General features: G+C 35.3%; 1 protein-coding gene across 4 annotated transcripts; it reads right to left on the bottom strand.

Moving 5' to 3' along the window:
- Positions 1-1,554: 1,554 nt before the first annotated feature.
- LOC108763861 (uncharacterized) lies at positions 1,555-12,970 on the bottom strand. 4 transcript variants are annotated; one of them, XM_018511777.1, is made up of 18 exons: positions 12,485-12,970; positions 11,529-11,728; positions 11,275-11,445; positions 11,065-11,201; positions 10,800-10,981; positions 10,588-10,718; positions 10,358-10,477; positions 9,973-10,272; positions 9,789-9,885; positions 9,426-9,498; positions 9,091-9,351; positions 7,996-8,172; positions 7,716-7,865; positions 7,488-7,624; positions 7,055-7,396; positions 5,280-6,972; positions 3,967-4,746; positions 1,555-1,938 (listed from the first exon to the last, which is right to left on the bottom strand). In XM_018511777.1, the coding sequence occupies exons 1-18, from the start codon at positions 12,779-12,781 to the stop codon at positions 1,700-1,702; spliced, it is 5,487 nt and encodes a 1,828-aa protein (XP_018367279.1). In that variant the 5' UTR covers positions 12,782-12,970; the 3' UTR covers positions 1,555-1,699. The 4 variants fall into 4 exon arrangements, with proteins under 4 accessions (XP_018367279.1, XP_018367281.1, XP_018367280.1 ...); XM_018511779.1 differs by having other exon boundaries at positions 7,716-7,835; XM_018511778.1 differs by having other exon boundaries at positions 9,801-9,885.
- Between the last annotated feature and the right edge of the window lie 1,531 nt (positions 12,971-14,501).

The raw sequence follows: 14,501 nt of genomic DNA, 5'->3' as shown, positions 1-14,501 counted from the left end.
TATCCCATATTGTTAAATATATTTCTCTTTCTCTATATTATGCAAATAACAGAAGAATCCGAAGAGATTTTATTATTTATTATTGTTGGAATTATAATCAATTTTAAGTGTAATTATATATAATTGTTGCTTAAATGCTAATAAACAGAGATGGCTCAAAATATATAAATGGAAACTAATGTGTTTTTTTATACAAATTAATCGTCCCAAAAGTTACCTCAATTATTAATATCCCGTGAAAAAAGAGCAATTCTTCATGAAATTGATGTCGATTACTCGAATAGAAAAATTCACTATTGAGACATCTAGCGGCATACCGCTCAAAAATAAAACACTTTAAAATTTGTAACCAACAATCGGTATATGCTTAAAAGATAACTATAAAGAAATTATAATCATTTTTTATATATACATGCTTGAAAAAAAACTATTGAATTACATTTTAAAAATAAGGAGATGGAAAAGTTGGATAAAAATATTTAAATAAGGTATATCTATGATATGTGTGTGCATTTTTGCAAAGTAGATACGCTGTTTATCAAGTTTTTTTCAAAGTGTCTCATTTAATTTTACAACATTCCAATTAACCCTAATTCAAATTCTTTCTGTATAAACTATTTTACTTTTTCTTTTTTTTTTAGAAAAATTATCGAGACAATAAGGACATGATAAATAATGTGTGGCAGTGATTTATAATTTATATATATGTATGTATACATAATACATATATACATATACGCATATGCACACTTACACATGTATGTTGATATTGATTCTCTTTTCGTAGTATGTGTGTATATAGGGAATTTATATACACTAAAAAGAATTAGATTGTCGCCCCACATGCCTATCTTATTTACCGTATAAAAAGTACTTTAATTACAATACAATAAGAAACATTGCGACGTACATTTGTTGAATTATGTATATATAAACCTTCTCGGTGTGCGTTCCTATACTAATTTAACTATTTATACGAATACAGGCTACTCCTACAAGGAGAATGTAAATACAGAGACACATAAAGATGATACATAGACGTTCTAAGAAGATAGAAACGCGCAACTATTTTTATTTAAAGAAAAAAAAACAGAAAAAAGGAAAAGAGAATAATGTATACGTCCATCTATCTATTATCACGCACATCTACGTGTGTGTATTCGCGTCAAATGTGACGCAAATTTTCTAATTTTCACCGATGCGAGACTTTGCAAAGCTGCAAACACAGCATGTATCTTCTCGTGACACTTATTAACGACACTGTCGCGTTTAACTTTACAATCGTACTTATTCCTAAAGTGTCGGCGAGATCAAATTTTTACAAATGCCGTTGACCTCGTCTAAAACGATGCTTTGAACGACATCTCGCGAAAGAAACTTATCGTTTCGTCGCAAAGGAAACTTATATCTCTAATTACAATTAACGATATACATATACAATGACACCATCTGATCGTTATACGACCATGCCGTCGTCGTTCCTACTCCGTTCCTTCACTCTAATACGCTAACATTTAAATATTCATCTACGAAGGCATTACATACTTGTTTTTCTGTAAAAACCCAGAATCGATGACAACAATGTCGACAAAGACACGAATCGTTCGCAATGCAATTGCGTTCTAGATCGCGCGTCGATTCATTGAAAATGGCAGTAATCGTGGATGGTAACGCAGGATTATTCAAATCATTATACAAATCAATTGGCCGCTATTACAGCGGCCGCCGCCGCTGACGACGACGACGTTGACGAGGATGACGACGAGGACGACGATGATTTCTTCTTCAATACGATGTCCTTGATATTGAGATTGACTTTCTCCTTGTGCAGTGGCGGTACTGATTGCAGACAGAATCGCTTGAAGGCCTCCAGCTCGCGCTCATCATCGTCCATCTCCTCGTCGTTCTCGAGGTCTATATCTTTGGGCGTGAATACCTCTGTAAAAGACACGCTCTAAATACTGGATACACCGACAGCCCGCCTGCGAGTGCGACAATAATTGGCAAAATCTGCTGTGCATTACGTCTCTTTCTCTTGTCTACTGTGTGGGTAGAAGTATAAAGAGATGAGAAAAAAGGGCGACAACAGTGTCAACGTGTGTTTAACGTCTTGAATATCGTCCAGACAATGTCGAGGCACTCGTCACGCACATTCATGGAGCAATATAAAATCAACGAAATATCCATGTCGGATTTGCGAACACTTCTCGATGACGACAACACACGTGAGCAACAGTACTCTATTAGAATCGTTACGCTTCGTTACCAGTACAGTTGTTAATATTCATTTTATTTTTCCTAACTTTCATCATCGTTGTCATCAATAAGATATTACTCAAAAATGTTTTAAGAAAACTGTCCTGAGAGTTCGTCCTTGTCTTCTCTTTTCTTATAAGACAGTGAAGTAACTTTAACATAATATCGTACAGAAAGAAAAAAAAGAAGAAAAAGAAATAAAGGAAAGATAATGAGTGTGACTACCCATACTTGTGTAGCATTTTAGGAAACATCTAATCCGATAAAGGGGAAAAGAGAGTATAACATTGAAAAAAAGTAGCTCGCTCTTTTATTTAATATTATCAGTAGATTTAAAAAACATCATATACTATATCACATTCGTGTATCTATCATCACCCCTATATATTGTCAATATAAATCTAGTCGAGTAATTTGTCCATTAATTTTCGTCGGTCGATCGCGTTTAAAACTGAGACTAAAATAAAAACATACAAATATAGAATATAAATATATATATTTTATAATACATTTTGTTATATCATTTTATACGATAAAACTAACTCAATATAAATATCAATACAATGTATGTACTAATATACAGATAATTTTTCAGTGTAATACGTTATTATTATATAATACTGATATATAATATAATTCTATGCTGTCAAATCCAATAAACTGCAATAAATTTTCTCTATCATTATATTTAAAAAAGATATAATATTTGAATAAATTCGGAACTTTTTGACTATTATATATTCTAATAATCCAATATAATTACAAGTTTCTAATTGCAGTTTTATCAAAATAAAAATGCGATACCAATACACAGTATTACCGCTGACACTATTTTCGGAATTTAATTCCTGATTTAAAATAATCTTGTATCGTGTATGAATTTTCTCCCGCGTCCCCTATCTTTCCATTATCATACATTCGTTCATCTTTATTGTATTTGCACGGCGTCTTTATCGAGACGGCACTGCCTCACGTTCTGCGTTCAAATCAGGGTTGGTAAAAAACATGTTTTAAACGTGTTTTAAACAGTTTAAAACATGCTTAATTGATAACATATTTGAAGCATTAAAAACATATTCAAGAAGAAACACAACATGTTTTATTCTTAAAAAAAAAACATTAGTCTTTACCAACCCTGGTTCAAATGGGAAAGAAAATAAAGATCGCAAAAATCCGCGTCTACATCCAGACACAATTAACTACTCTTTAAAAAAAGAGCGAAGTGATTTGGATTGTTGGAATGAATCTTGTGGATCTGAAAAAAATTAAAGAAAGAAGATCATTGACCATTTGCTTTCTTTTGTTCCTACGAGCGATCTCCTCAAGAAATCAACTCTCAAAGTATATCTTCCTCTCCTTTCCATTCTCTTTTTCTTTTTTCGTTCGCGAATACTTGATATCTCAAAAATCTTTTGATTTAGCAGACGACATAGTGTCCTAACGTAGGGCAGTGCTCTCTCTTGAGACGGCATGAAGTGAAAGAAACAAAATCGTTTATATGAACCTACAAGCGTCCAAAGGAGATACGTATGGGTAGTTTCCTTCATAAAAGAAAGAAACGAGATCTAGTCGCTGCGAACGTGAGAAACAACCCGGGAAGGATGCGTGCTGTGCAATGTATTTGTGTAATGTATAACGTGTGTTAAAGAAAACAAACAAAATGAAAGAAGCAGATTTACATGTTAAAGTCTGATTATTGTTGTTTCTCACCAACGAGGTCCAAGTCATCTCCGCACTGTCCCGTGCCGCTTCCGCGTTTTTTCTTTTTCTTGCTTTTGCCACTGCTTCCGCCGCCATTGACCGAAGTAGCGTTTATCGCCACCTCTTTCACCGCCGTACACTTCGCTGATGCCTGTCGCGCGTCCTCCATACTCGTTGCCTCGGGTCTCACCTTTGTCAGGGTGACGCTGGTACCCTTGAGATTGATGCCGTTCTCTGGTATCGGTTGGCCATTTGTCATCTGGCTGATCTGGATATTGGCGAGCTCGGACAAGGATGACGTGCAATCTGACTGCGCGCTCAATCGACTGCGCAATTCCGCCAGGCTTGATGATATGACACCGTTGGCGTGTTTCACGCTTAGCTGACCGCAATCATTTGTTGTCGTTCTACCCGCCGATGACGACGCTAGATCGCCCTTGACTATGTAATCCGGCTTAGGTGGTGACGTCAAGCCCGCATTGATCGCCTGTTGCAGAGCCGGACTTCGGATCGTCACCATGCCGTTCTCCGAAACTTTAATGATCGCAGCCTGTTGTGTCGGTGGTACTTTCATCGGTCCAAACGATGGGTTCCTGATAGTCACCATGTTAGTTCCGGGATTATGCAGTATCCTCGCCGGTTCGTCGACCACGTGATCATTCACGAACGCGTCATTGTTTTGCACCGGCGACGAAACCGCCGTGTTGCCCGAATTGACTGAATTCTTATTTTTCTTCTTCTTCTTTTTGCCGGTAGTAGTATTTTGAGATTGCGAATCTTTCGATGAATCTATATATAGAGAAAATAAAAAATTAAATTTGTATAAAATATTGATGAAAATAACATAAACCTTGAAAATATAAAATAATGTAAACATTGACTAAAAGACAAACATTTTATATTGGGGGAAAAAACATTTAGAGATTTATAATCTTTAAAGATCCTTCCAATAATTGTTAATAAATAACATTTTAATTGTTTAAAGAATTCCATTAGTTCTTCATAAAGCAAGAACGTGGTTGTTTTTATTATACAAGTTGCCTGCAAAATAGAATAAAAGCTTTAATCAATTTAAAAAAATCATGCAATTATAATAAAAAGATTTAATTACAATTGTGTTTATTTTCTAAAATCACTGCATGAATAAAAAATATATTTACTCTCCTGAATTGAAGACTTTAATATACTAAAAATTAAATATCGCATATTAAAATAAACACTACTAAATTCTCTTATCCACAGCAAAACATTAAGTTCGTAAACCGATCTTGCATGTGCTTCTTTCATTTATCTACACTAATATTATTTATCTTACAGCCTACCTTTCTCGTTGGCTTTCGGTAATAGATCTTGCTTGAGCTTGCCCGTGTCCACCACTATGACATTTCCACCACCCTGCGGACTCGCGTAACTCGACTGAACACCGCTCATTGGCGCGGCGATAATGGTAGTTTGCTTAGGCGGATTCACTGGTTTTGGCAAAGGAGCCGTTTTGATTGGAAGCGGTTTTGGCGGAGCGTCGACCTTCGTAATTGTGATGCCCGGTGGTAACTTAAGATTTTCGATATTAATTTTGGAATTTGGCCCAATGTCTTTAAACTGGCTACTAAGCGATGGCGAACTAACTCGTTCGGAACACGTATTTTGGATCTCTGTGGGTACTACACGTTGCTTATTTATGGTAGTTTGATTCGTTTTATTTACATTATTTTTTTGAGAATCACTCTTATTTGATACGTTCTTATTATTCGCATTATTATTATTTTTATTGCTCTTATTGGTGTTCGACTGCAGATTTTTATCTTGCTGTTGTTGTTTCTTTGCTTTTTTACTAATCATGGATTCGTTTATAACCTGATTCTGCTGCTGCTTCTGCGACACTGGCGTCTGAGGAGGAGTACTCGCTTTATTCTGCTTTTTGCTGCTAGCGTTTTGTTGATTCTTACTTTTATTCACCATATTTTGTTGCTGCAATACATTTTCCTTGTTTTCTGTATTTTTTTTATCTTTCTTCGATTTGGAATTTTTGCCTTCATTGACATTTTGCTGTTGAGCCTTCTTCTCATCTGCCTGTTTAGTATTTTTCGATTTCTCGTTATTTACCTGTTGCTTCAAATTCTTACCGTCATTGGTTCTAATTTGAGTCTGTTGCTTCGAATTATTCGATTGCTGTAATTTATTTCCCTGTTGTAAAGGATTATTGTTGTTAGTTGCCTTGATTTTTTTCTTTTTTCCGTTGTTACTTTGATTTTGTTCTTGTTCCGACTTGTGAGAAGGTTCTTTAGTCTGTCCATTCACCAATGTAAATAGAACCTTATCCTCAGCTGGAGTTTGGCCTTTTAGAGTGATCGTGACTGTAGGTTCAGCGCTGTTCGAATTTATCTCCCTCCTAATAGTAACTATTTGTGGTTGAGATTCTGTATGTGTCGTATTTTCAGTTTCTTTTGCCTTCGCTTCTTCCAGTTTCTTCATTTCCTTCTTCAATTTTTTCCTTTCTTTCTTCGTCAATTTTTTATCGAGTAAATCGACGTCCGATAACTTATTGGCATTATTCGAATTGTTTTTTGTAATATTATTAACACTTGCTGATAGCTTGCTTCCTTTATTGCCATCAACTTTCGCATTACTCTTATTCCCTTGGGTAGAATTCGTATTTCGTACTTCGCACTTTTCTGCACTATTAATACTCTTATTTTTTGCGTTTGAATTTGCAGACACTGTCTTTGTCTTGTTACTCAAACTAATAATACTATTACTACCGCAGTTATTACTACTATTGCTACAAACTTCTTGCTTATCCTTTTTTCTATTTAATGGTTTTATCGTAGGTAAAGCTACTGATGATGACGTTGGCAAAATGGAAACCTCAGGTAAATTACATTGAGGCAATAATCTTTGAGGTACAGGTTTTTGAGGATCGACAACAGTAATCGTCACCTCCGGTGTCTTTTTTTGTAATTCTATTAACTTTTGTCTCTCTGCTTCTTGTCTGTCCTTTTTCAATTTTTCTTCAAGCTGTCAAAAGAATTAACATCAGTTAACATTATATAAAATTATATACGGAATATAGCACAGCATAATTCGTTCTTAAACAAACCTTTCGTTGTTTCTGCCTCGCTTTCTTTTCAGCCTTCTTGTTGTCTTTCTTTCCGCTTTGATTACCTTCGATAAACTCTAACAACTCCTCTAAATCTCGCTGATCTCGTTGATCATACTGGGTCGTAGACGTCGTCGAAATTGGAGTATTTGATCTGAGAATCGAATTTGTCATGGTTTTGGATTCGGAGTTAGCATTAGGAATCGACGATTCCGATGGACTTTTCTGCGGACTACATCCAGCTGTAACAGTCTTACACTTTTTCGCTTTTTTCTTCGTCAGAAGTTGTCGCAGTCGTTCCCGCATTTCCTTATAATTTCGACTCACTGGCGCAACCGATGGCTAGAAATAATAAATACACTTATCGATAGTCATCACTCTCCAAATCGAATAAACGTCTCTCCACGTGATTTTTTTTAAATATCTAACTCACCATTCCGTGACCAAAGACTTCACAGTAGCAACAGTCGCAATGTCTCATATTAGCATCTCTCTGTGCAGAGCTACTCGTAGAACACGAGTCTCCCTGACTGCTCCCTGAATCCGAACAGTCACCGTCTCCTGAACTCACTGAAACAAATACAAGATTCAAATGTATAACGTCCAAATGAGAAATCTAACTTTAACAGATGTACACAATATATATCCGTTGTTTACTAACAATCGTTACATGACATTCTCTTGATATGCTCAACATTGGCTTGCTTATGACACGCATGCGGTGTATGATTAAGTGGGCGAAGTCTAGGGTGAGAACACGGACCTGTGTTTTTCGTCAGATCTGGAAGCAGTCCGTGCGAATGAGTGTTACCTATGATTGCGTGAAGAAAAGATGTACATGTACGGAGGTGTACATAATAAATATGGCAAAGACGTAGAAAAGAGATTGACGACGACATGACGAAGATACAACGGAGGAATTACTCACTACTTATACCTACCCTGATGCATGGTGTGATTGTGAGTTTGTGTTGTAGAATGCCTCATTTGAGTTTGGGCGGGTTGTGTGGCAGCAGTCTTTACAACAGGTTTCTCACTTGGTTCTGGATTAGTCTTTACGATAGAAGTCGGTGATGTAGCTTTGGGACGACCATTCGCTACGACCGTTTCAGGTATGGCTGTTTTTAAAAACATTATATCATTTACTAAAAAGTTAATAATAAAGGACTCTTATGAAATCAAAAATTCAATATAAAAATATTAAGGGCAATAAGAGTCAATTTTGTTTATAAATCTTTAAACCATTATTAATAGTAAAAAACCATACGTACATACATAAGCTTATCAAAATTACATGTTTCGGCTCTCGGATCGAGCCATCCTCAGATTCATTTACAATACTTAATAATACATTTATGTCGCTCTAAAAGTTCATGGTGACAGTTCTATGCGCTGACCTAGTCGACTGTTTCCATGATAACATGATCCACTTCCAAAAGATTAACTGATCTATTGCTGATTGTATCATGATGTTCTAATGAATCATAATCATTCATAAATGCAATTAAAACTTGAGAAATAAATCCCAAAAAATTAAAATTAAAATTAGAAAATTCCATACAAAAATGAATTAAATTAAACAATAAATTTTGAAGAAACTATTATCAAATAGACTGATAAATTAAGATTAATTAACTGTATATAAAAATTGACGTTTCGTTATTATGTTTTAACATGTTTTAACATCTTGATACAATCAACAATAGATCAGTTAATCTTTTAGAAGTGGATCATGTTATCATGGAAGCAGTCGACTAGGTCAGCGCATAGAACTGTCACCATGAACTTTTAGAGCGACATAAATGTATTATTAAGTATTGTAAATGAATCTGAGGATGGCTCGATCCGAGAGCCGAAACATATAATTTTAATAAGCTTATGTATGTACGTACGGTTTTTTACTATTAATAACGGTTTAAAGGTTTATAAACAAAATTAACTCTTATTGGCCTTGATATTTTTATATTGATTTTTTGATCATTTACTAAGCTAAATAATAAGTGAAAATTCAATAAAAAATCTTTTACATCACTTACATTTAGGCAAGCAAGGACATATATCCCACTTGCGTCTTGAATTCAACAGACAAGGACAGGGCGGACTTTCTAAAATTTCCTTTTTCCTTTCCGTTATTTCTTGCGCGTGTTGATAAACACACAGACAAGGTTCCGACTCGGGCGTTTTTGAGCCGATATACTTGTGCAAAGTGTCACGCACGCCCGATTCTTTCTTCTTTTTATCCTCGTCATTTAAATTATCTATTTTCTTTTTAACTTGCGTACAACTTGTGGGCATTTCTAAAAATGCATGTAATTATTTTTTTATTTCTCTGAGACATCTCTGCCATTATTAATTTATTTTATTTGCTCACCTAGAAATCCATTACTAAGGGATGGAAGAGAATTTATCTCGTCCCTCTCGGTATTTTCGTCTTTATATGTATCCTATAAAAAAATTATCAGTATAAATTACTTTCAAGAAATTTTACACAAAGTATAATTATAAAGTTATACATAACAATTATTTTTATTTGATTTAAAAGTTTTCAGACTCGTGTATTAGAAGTACTAAATTAAAAGTATTAAATAGATAATATATTTTTACTTTAGTAAAAACTACTAATTTACTTTTATTTTAATATATTTACAAAAAAAATATTAAAGAATTAAAAACATAAAAAGGTAAAATAATAATCGTTAATAAATTAATGTATGATTTGAAATAATTTCTTTACCGTATGACTAACTCCAGTTTCATTGCACGTATAACATTCGCATTCTTTTCTATTCTCAAGCCCATTCTCCGTATCGCCGGAGTCGTCATTGTGAGTTCTGAAACAAGTCAGAATTATTGATATCTACTATCACACAAATAAATAAAAATCGAAGTACGACTCTTTACATATCTATATGACATACCTTACTGATCTGATAGCATATTGCGCCAGCTGACACGTTGCACGTGTGTAATCGTAGCAATTAGAATCGCCTTGTCCAGCGGCGTCTACTTCGGTGGCAGTTAATGCCCCGGCTATATCCGCTAATTTTTGATGTTGAGCTTTGTTCCAATCATCTAACAATATTTGAACTATCTCTATGCTGGATGGCATAGCTATAGAATCTGAGCTAAAGTCTAATACTGGACTTAAAGGTGGACTATCACTTCCGGATGTATGTGCAATGAGCGATGAAAATTGTCCATGGATCTCTTGCATTTCACTAAAAAATTTGTTGCAATAGATTAAAGAAAATCATCGGAAAAGAAATTTGTTAGTTTTTTTGTATATATATATGCACATCTTACTTTCCGATATCAGATGTTTTGTTTAACATACTACGCTCCATAAATTTACGTGTTGCTGTGAACAATTCCCAAGCTTCTCTAATTTGTCTAAGTCTTGTCATACGAACGGCTTGTTCTGCACTAAAACCATATTTTGTTTAAAAACAATTCTATTTTTCGATCTTTTATTATCCAATTCTATTGAGATGTTGGAAATAATGACGTAAATAGTATAATGTTCTTCAACTTACTTATATTTATCCATCCATGGCTCTGTCTCAGGCCATAAATTACCGATTCTCGTCATTTCGTCATCGAAAGATAAATATCTATGAACGAGAGCTTGGTATTTGGAGCCTTTCAACGGTAGAAGTTTTCTCAACTAAAAATGCAAACGTACATGTTTAGCTTTACCAAGTCGCAAATGCCACGGACGTTTCTTCAGTAAAACAGAATATTTTACCTGGCCAATAAACGTAGGTAAATTATTTTGCACTAAAGCGTCATTATATACATAAATCTGATATAACTTTTTAATAAAGCAGTCCCACGTCAAATTGAAGTTGAGGCACTTTTTTAATGGTTTTACTAATTCAGAAATTATAATCGCTGTCGATACGAGAGCATCATAGTCATTCAAGAGACCTATATTGTGAGAAATCCAGATAAACTTTACATCCATCATGATAGATATTTTGAAATTTATGTTTATAAAAAATAGTACTAACCAGTAAGAAAAATTTCAGCTAAATTCACGCTACGATCGTGTAGAAGAGCAAACAAACGAATTTTTACTTCTATCACAAACTCTTGCGCTTGGCTCACTAATCTCATGAAAAGTTGGTGAGAATCTCTTTTACATAATCTATAATGAAAGAAATTGTTACATAACAGTTCGTATAACAATAAAAGAATTTCAATATGTAAATGTTTCTTACTGAATAACAGTATTATGCATATCGTTAGTGAATTTGCCACGATGAGATTGTGGAGAGTTATATGTATGAGTTTCTAAAGCAACGTTAAAATCAGTACGTATGTACTGCCGTAATTCTGTCCATAGATTTTGGAAGTTCATAGCCTTTTGCAGCTCCTCTCTAAACATGTCTCTGCACATACACAAGATACTTTCAATTAATGTCACATTCTTGCTTCTCTTACTTCTTCTTGAGATTCTGATTGCTGACATTACCGTTTAGCTTTGTAGTCAGCTGTATTATCACAGGAGCACGACTCTTTCCCAAGACGTGACTGACTATCCATAGCTGTTGCAGAGGAGTATAGCTTGGCGAGTGCATCGGTGCTCACTAAAGATGACTTGCGACGATCTTCATCAGCTGCTCTTGCACCTCTGATAAACGCATCAATCACACGCTGATCGGTCGTCCCACACTATAAATAAAGTATTTAATAGAGTAAACTTATTTATGCAATATAATCTATATCCGAAAAAAAGCAGTATAAAAGCTAATCATTTAATTAGTAAAATCAATTGAATCAAGATCCTTGTTAACAGTATAAATATTGAAAAATCACTATTATTAGGAATATTTAATCTAAAAAGATTAGGCTTCTTTATCTATGTCTATTTATGTCAGAAGTATGTGCCAGGATATATTATTATATGTAGTATATTGTTATAAAAACAATTTAATAATATGAAATATTTATTGTTACATAAACAAGACACTTGTCTTTGTTATTATTATAATTTTGTTTTGTCAGCTGTGTCATTTAAATTTCTTTCAAACAATACTAATTAATACATTATTCAGAGTCTATTAATACATTAATTCCAGAATAACTGACAAGGAGATAACATAACACGGACATTTATGTTTTCGTGTGGATAATATATCACCTATGTACATGTATAATATTAAAAATATATTAATAAATAGCATATTAAATTCTTGAAAAGGAAATTTTCACAGCTGACTGAATCTGCAATAAAATGTTTTACTTTAAGAAGGTAACAGTTCACACTTTTGATAGAGATTTCAGGTTACAACGCGCGAGCGTCGGTCTAAAAAAAAGATTATTTAAATTATAAAAAAAAGATTATTTTATTAAAATTAAATCGCTCGACCACATCGCCGACATTCGGTTGGCGCAAAACGTGAGAACGTCAGAACGAGGACGACGTACCCCAGTAGGATCATAGTCCGCGACCGCGGGGAACACATGGGCGTCCTCGTTCTCGTGGTCGCTCAGCGTGTCCGTGTCCCGGCACGTCCAGGCGGAATCGGTGCAGCTGTCGACGGCGATGACGTCGTTGCAGTGCCGTTTCATCGTCGTCGCTGTCGAACCGCCGTCGTCGTCACCCATCGCTTCGGTTATGTCCCTTTCCCCAGTGATGGTGGCGACGGTGGTGGTGGCGGTGGTGGTGGTGGTGGTGGTGGTGCTCTTTTCGAGTCGACCGTCCTCGCCGTCGCTGCCGCTCATGACAGCGCCGCTACGCCCGTTTCGGTGTCACACGACGCACCGTATTCCAGGCAACGGCCACGGAATCGATGCGAAACTGTATCACGGCCTTTACCCGGAACCGCGTAAACACCACAGGTCACGCATTCGGACTTATTCGGACGTTCGGAGGTTCGAAGTTCAGACTCGACACTTGCAACCCCTCTCAATATGGCGTCTCGCGTGTGACCAGCAACGACCAGTCCGCGCAACCGCGCATCGACCGACATAGTGGCGCAACACCACGGAGCGCTTTAAACATACGTACATTCTCTCCGCTATTATCAGTTATTATCAATTGATACAGCAAATCGCTTCTGTACTCTATCTATATTTTTCCTTTTCTTTCTCGAGATTCTCAATTAGCGCTATGGCACACAAAAAAATTTAAGCAGTAATTAAAGAAATCAACGTGTTGGATTAGCTGCAACTGCTTTATTATATTAATATAAATTAATATACCACAAATTATATTAATATAAATTAATATAAATATTTATAGATTATTTTCATATTTATTTTTTATTATTTAACATTTTTCCATTTTCTGTTTGGAACGAAAAAAAATTTGAACATAAACAATACGAAGCATCCATCCAAAATAAATGCGAATGTATGAAAATAATCTATAAATATTTAAATCTCAAAGGTTAAGTAAAAATAATTACGAATAAAATATTCTCGTTTCCTTTGTGTGCATTTACACCGGACCGTCGCGTCAGCTCGATGTATGTAACACAGTGAAGCTATAATCTCATTCTTTTTTTTTCTTTCGTTCTTTTCCTCTCGCGCACAGAATTGTGAATTATACAATATAATTATCGATACATTTTGACACAACGCGCGCAAACGAGTTCAATGTGCAATAGGTGAGCGGTCAAATCTGCATTTGTATTTATTCAATAACGTTGCTGCGTTTAATATTTATTCAATAACATTGGACCTTCTTTAGCTAGAAAGACACTATGTAAAAATTTCGTTATTAATGATAAAAATTAATTATACGAAAGAAAGAAAATCGCATAAATGTCATAATTATATCCGTATAGATTGTATGTAAGCGAAAGTGATAAGGAAAAATAATTGATGTTAAATAAAAACGTGTTCATATTTTATATTTTATAATATTTAAAAGAAGAAAATGCGACACAAATCGATCCGGCGCCCCATGTATCTAGACGTGACGTAAAAAACGAGCGAAGAAACAAGCTTGTAATTAAAAATAGGTCTGGTTTCTTTCAAGGTTAGCCAGCGTTTATCAACTCCGTCGGAGTTATTTCTCTTGAGCAACGAACGGATCGATCGTAAACGTCGTCCTCTCATTGGGCGACGTTCAAGCCGACAAAACGGCTAGTAAGGTGCCTTTTCACGCTGACGCTCGACGCTCATTTTCAGCGTCAAAACAGGTCACATGATCAAAATTGACGAATACCAAGCGTCAGTTTTGATCACGTGACCTGTTTTGACGCTGAAAATGAGCGTCGAGCGTCAGCGTGAAATCGCACCTGTAGGCATACTTGCCGAACGAATGAGCATGATTGGTTCTTACTTGTGGATCCAACCAATCATGTTTAATTGCTCGGTGAAACCTAGCTACCTTATCAACTTGAACTCGCCTATTGTGGCTTAAGGCCATCACACGCACAAATATTTTAATCGTAATGCTAGATTCACACTGGATCCGATGTGCGTAGTACGACGC

Source organism: Trachymyrmex cornetzi, unplaced genomic scaffold (genome assembly GCF_001594075.2).
Source record: "Trachymyrmex cornetzi isolate Tcor2-1 unplaced genomic scaffold, Tcor1.1 scaffold386, whole genome shotgun sequence".
Lineage (NCBI taxonomy): Eukaryota > Metazoa > Arthropoda > Insecta > Hymenoptera > Formicidae > Trachymyrmex > Trachymyrmex cornetzi.
Note: the sequence above shows the minus strand (reverse complement) of the source record. Positions and strands in the feature narration are given on the sequence as shown.

Excerpts from the sequence above, each read along its gene's own strand:
- LOC108763861 (XM_018511777.1), bottom strand. The coding sequence starts at position 12,781 with ATGAGCGGCAGCGACGGCGAGGACGGTCGACTCGAAAAGAGCACCACC. Across the intron at positions 11,729-12,484 it reads CGGACTATGATCCTACTGGG|TGTGGGACGACCGATCAGCG; the intron begins GTACGTCGTCCT and ends CTTTATTTATAG. Across the intron at positions 6,973-7,054 it reads CGAGGCAGAAACAACGAAAG|CTTGAAGAAAAATTGAAAAA; the intron begins GTTTGTTTAAGA and ends TTCTTTTGACAG.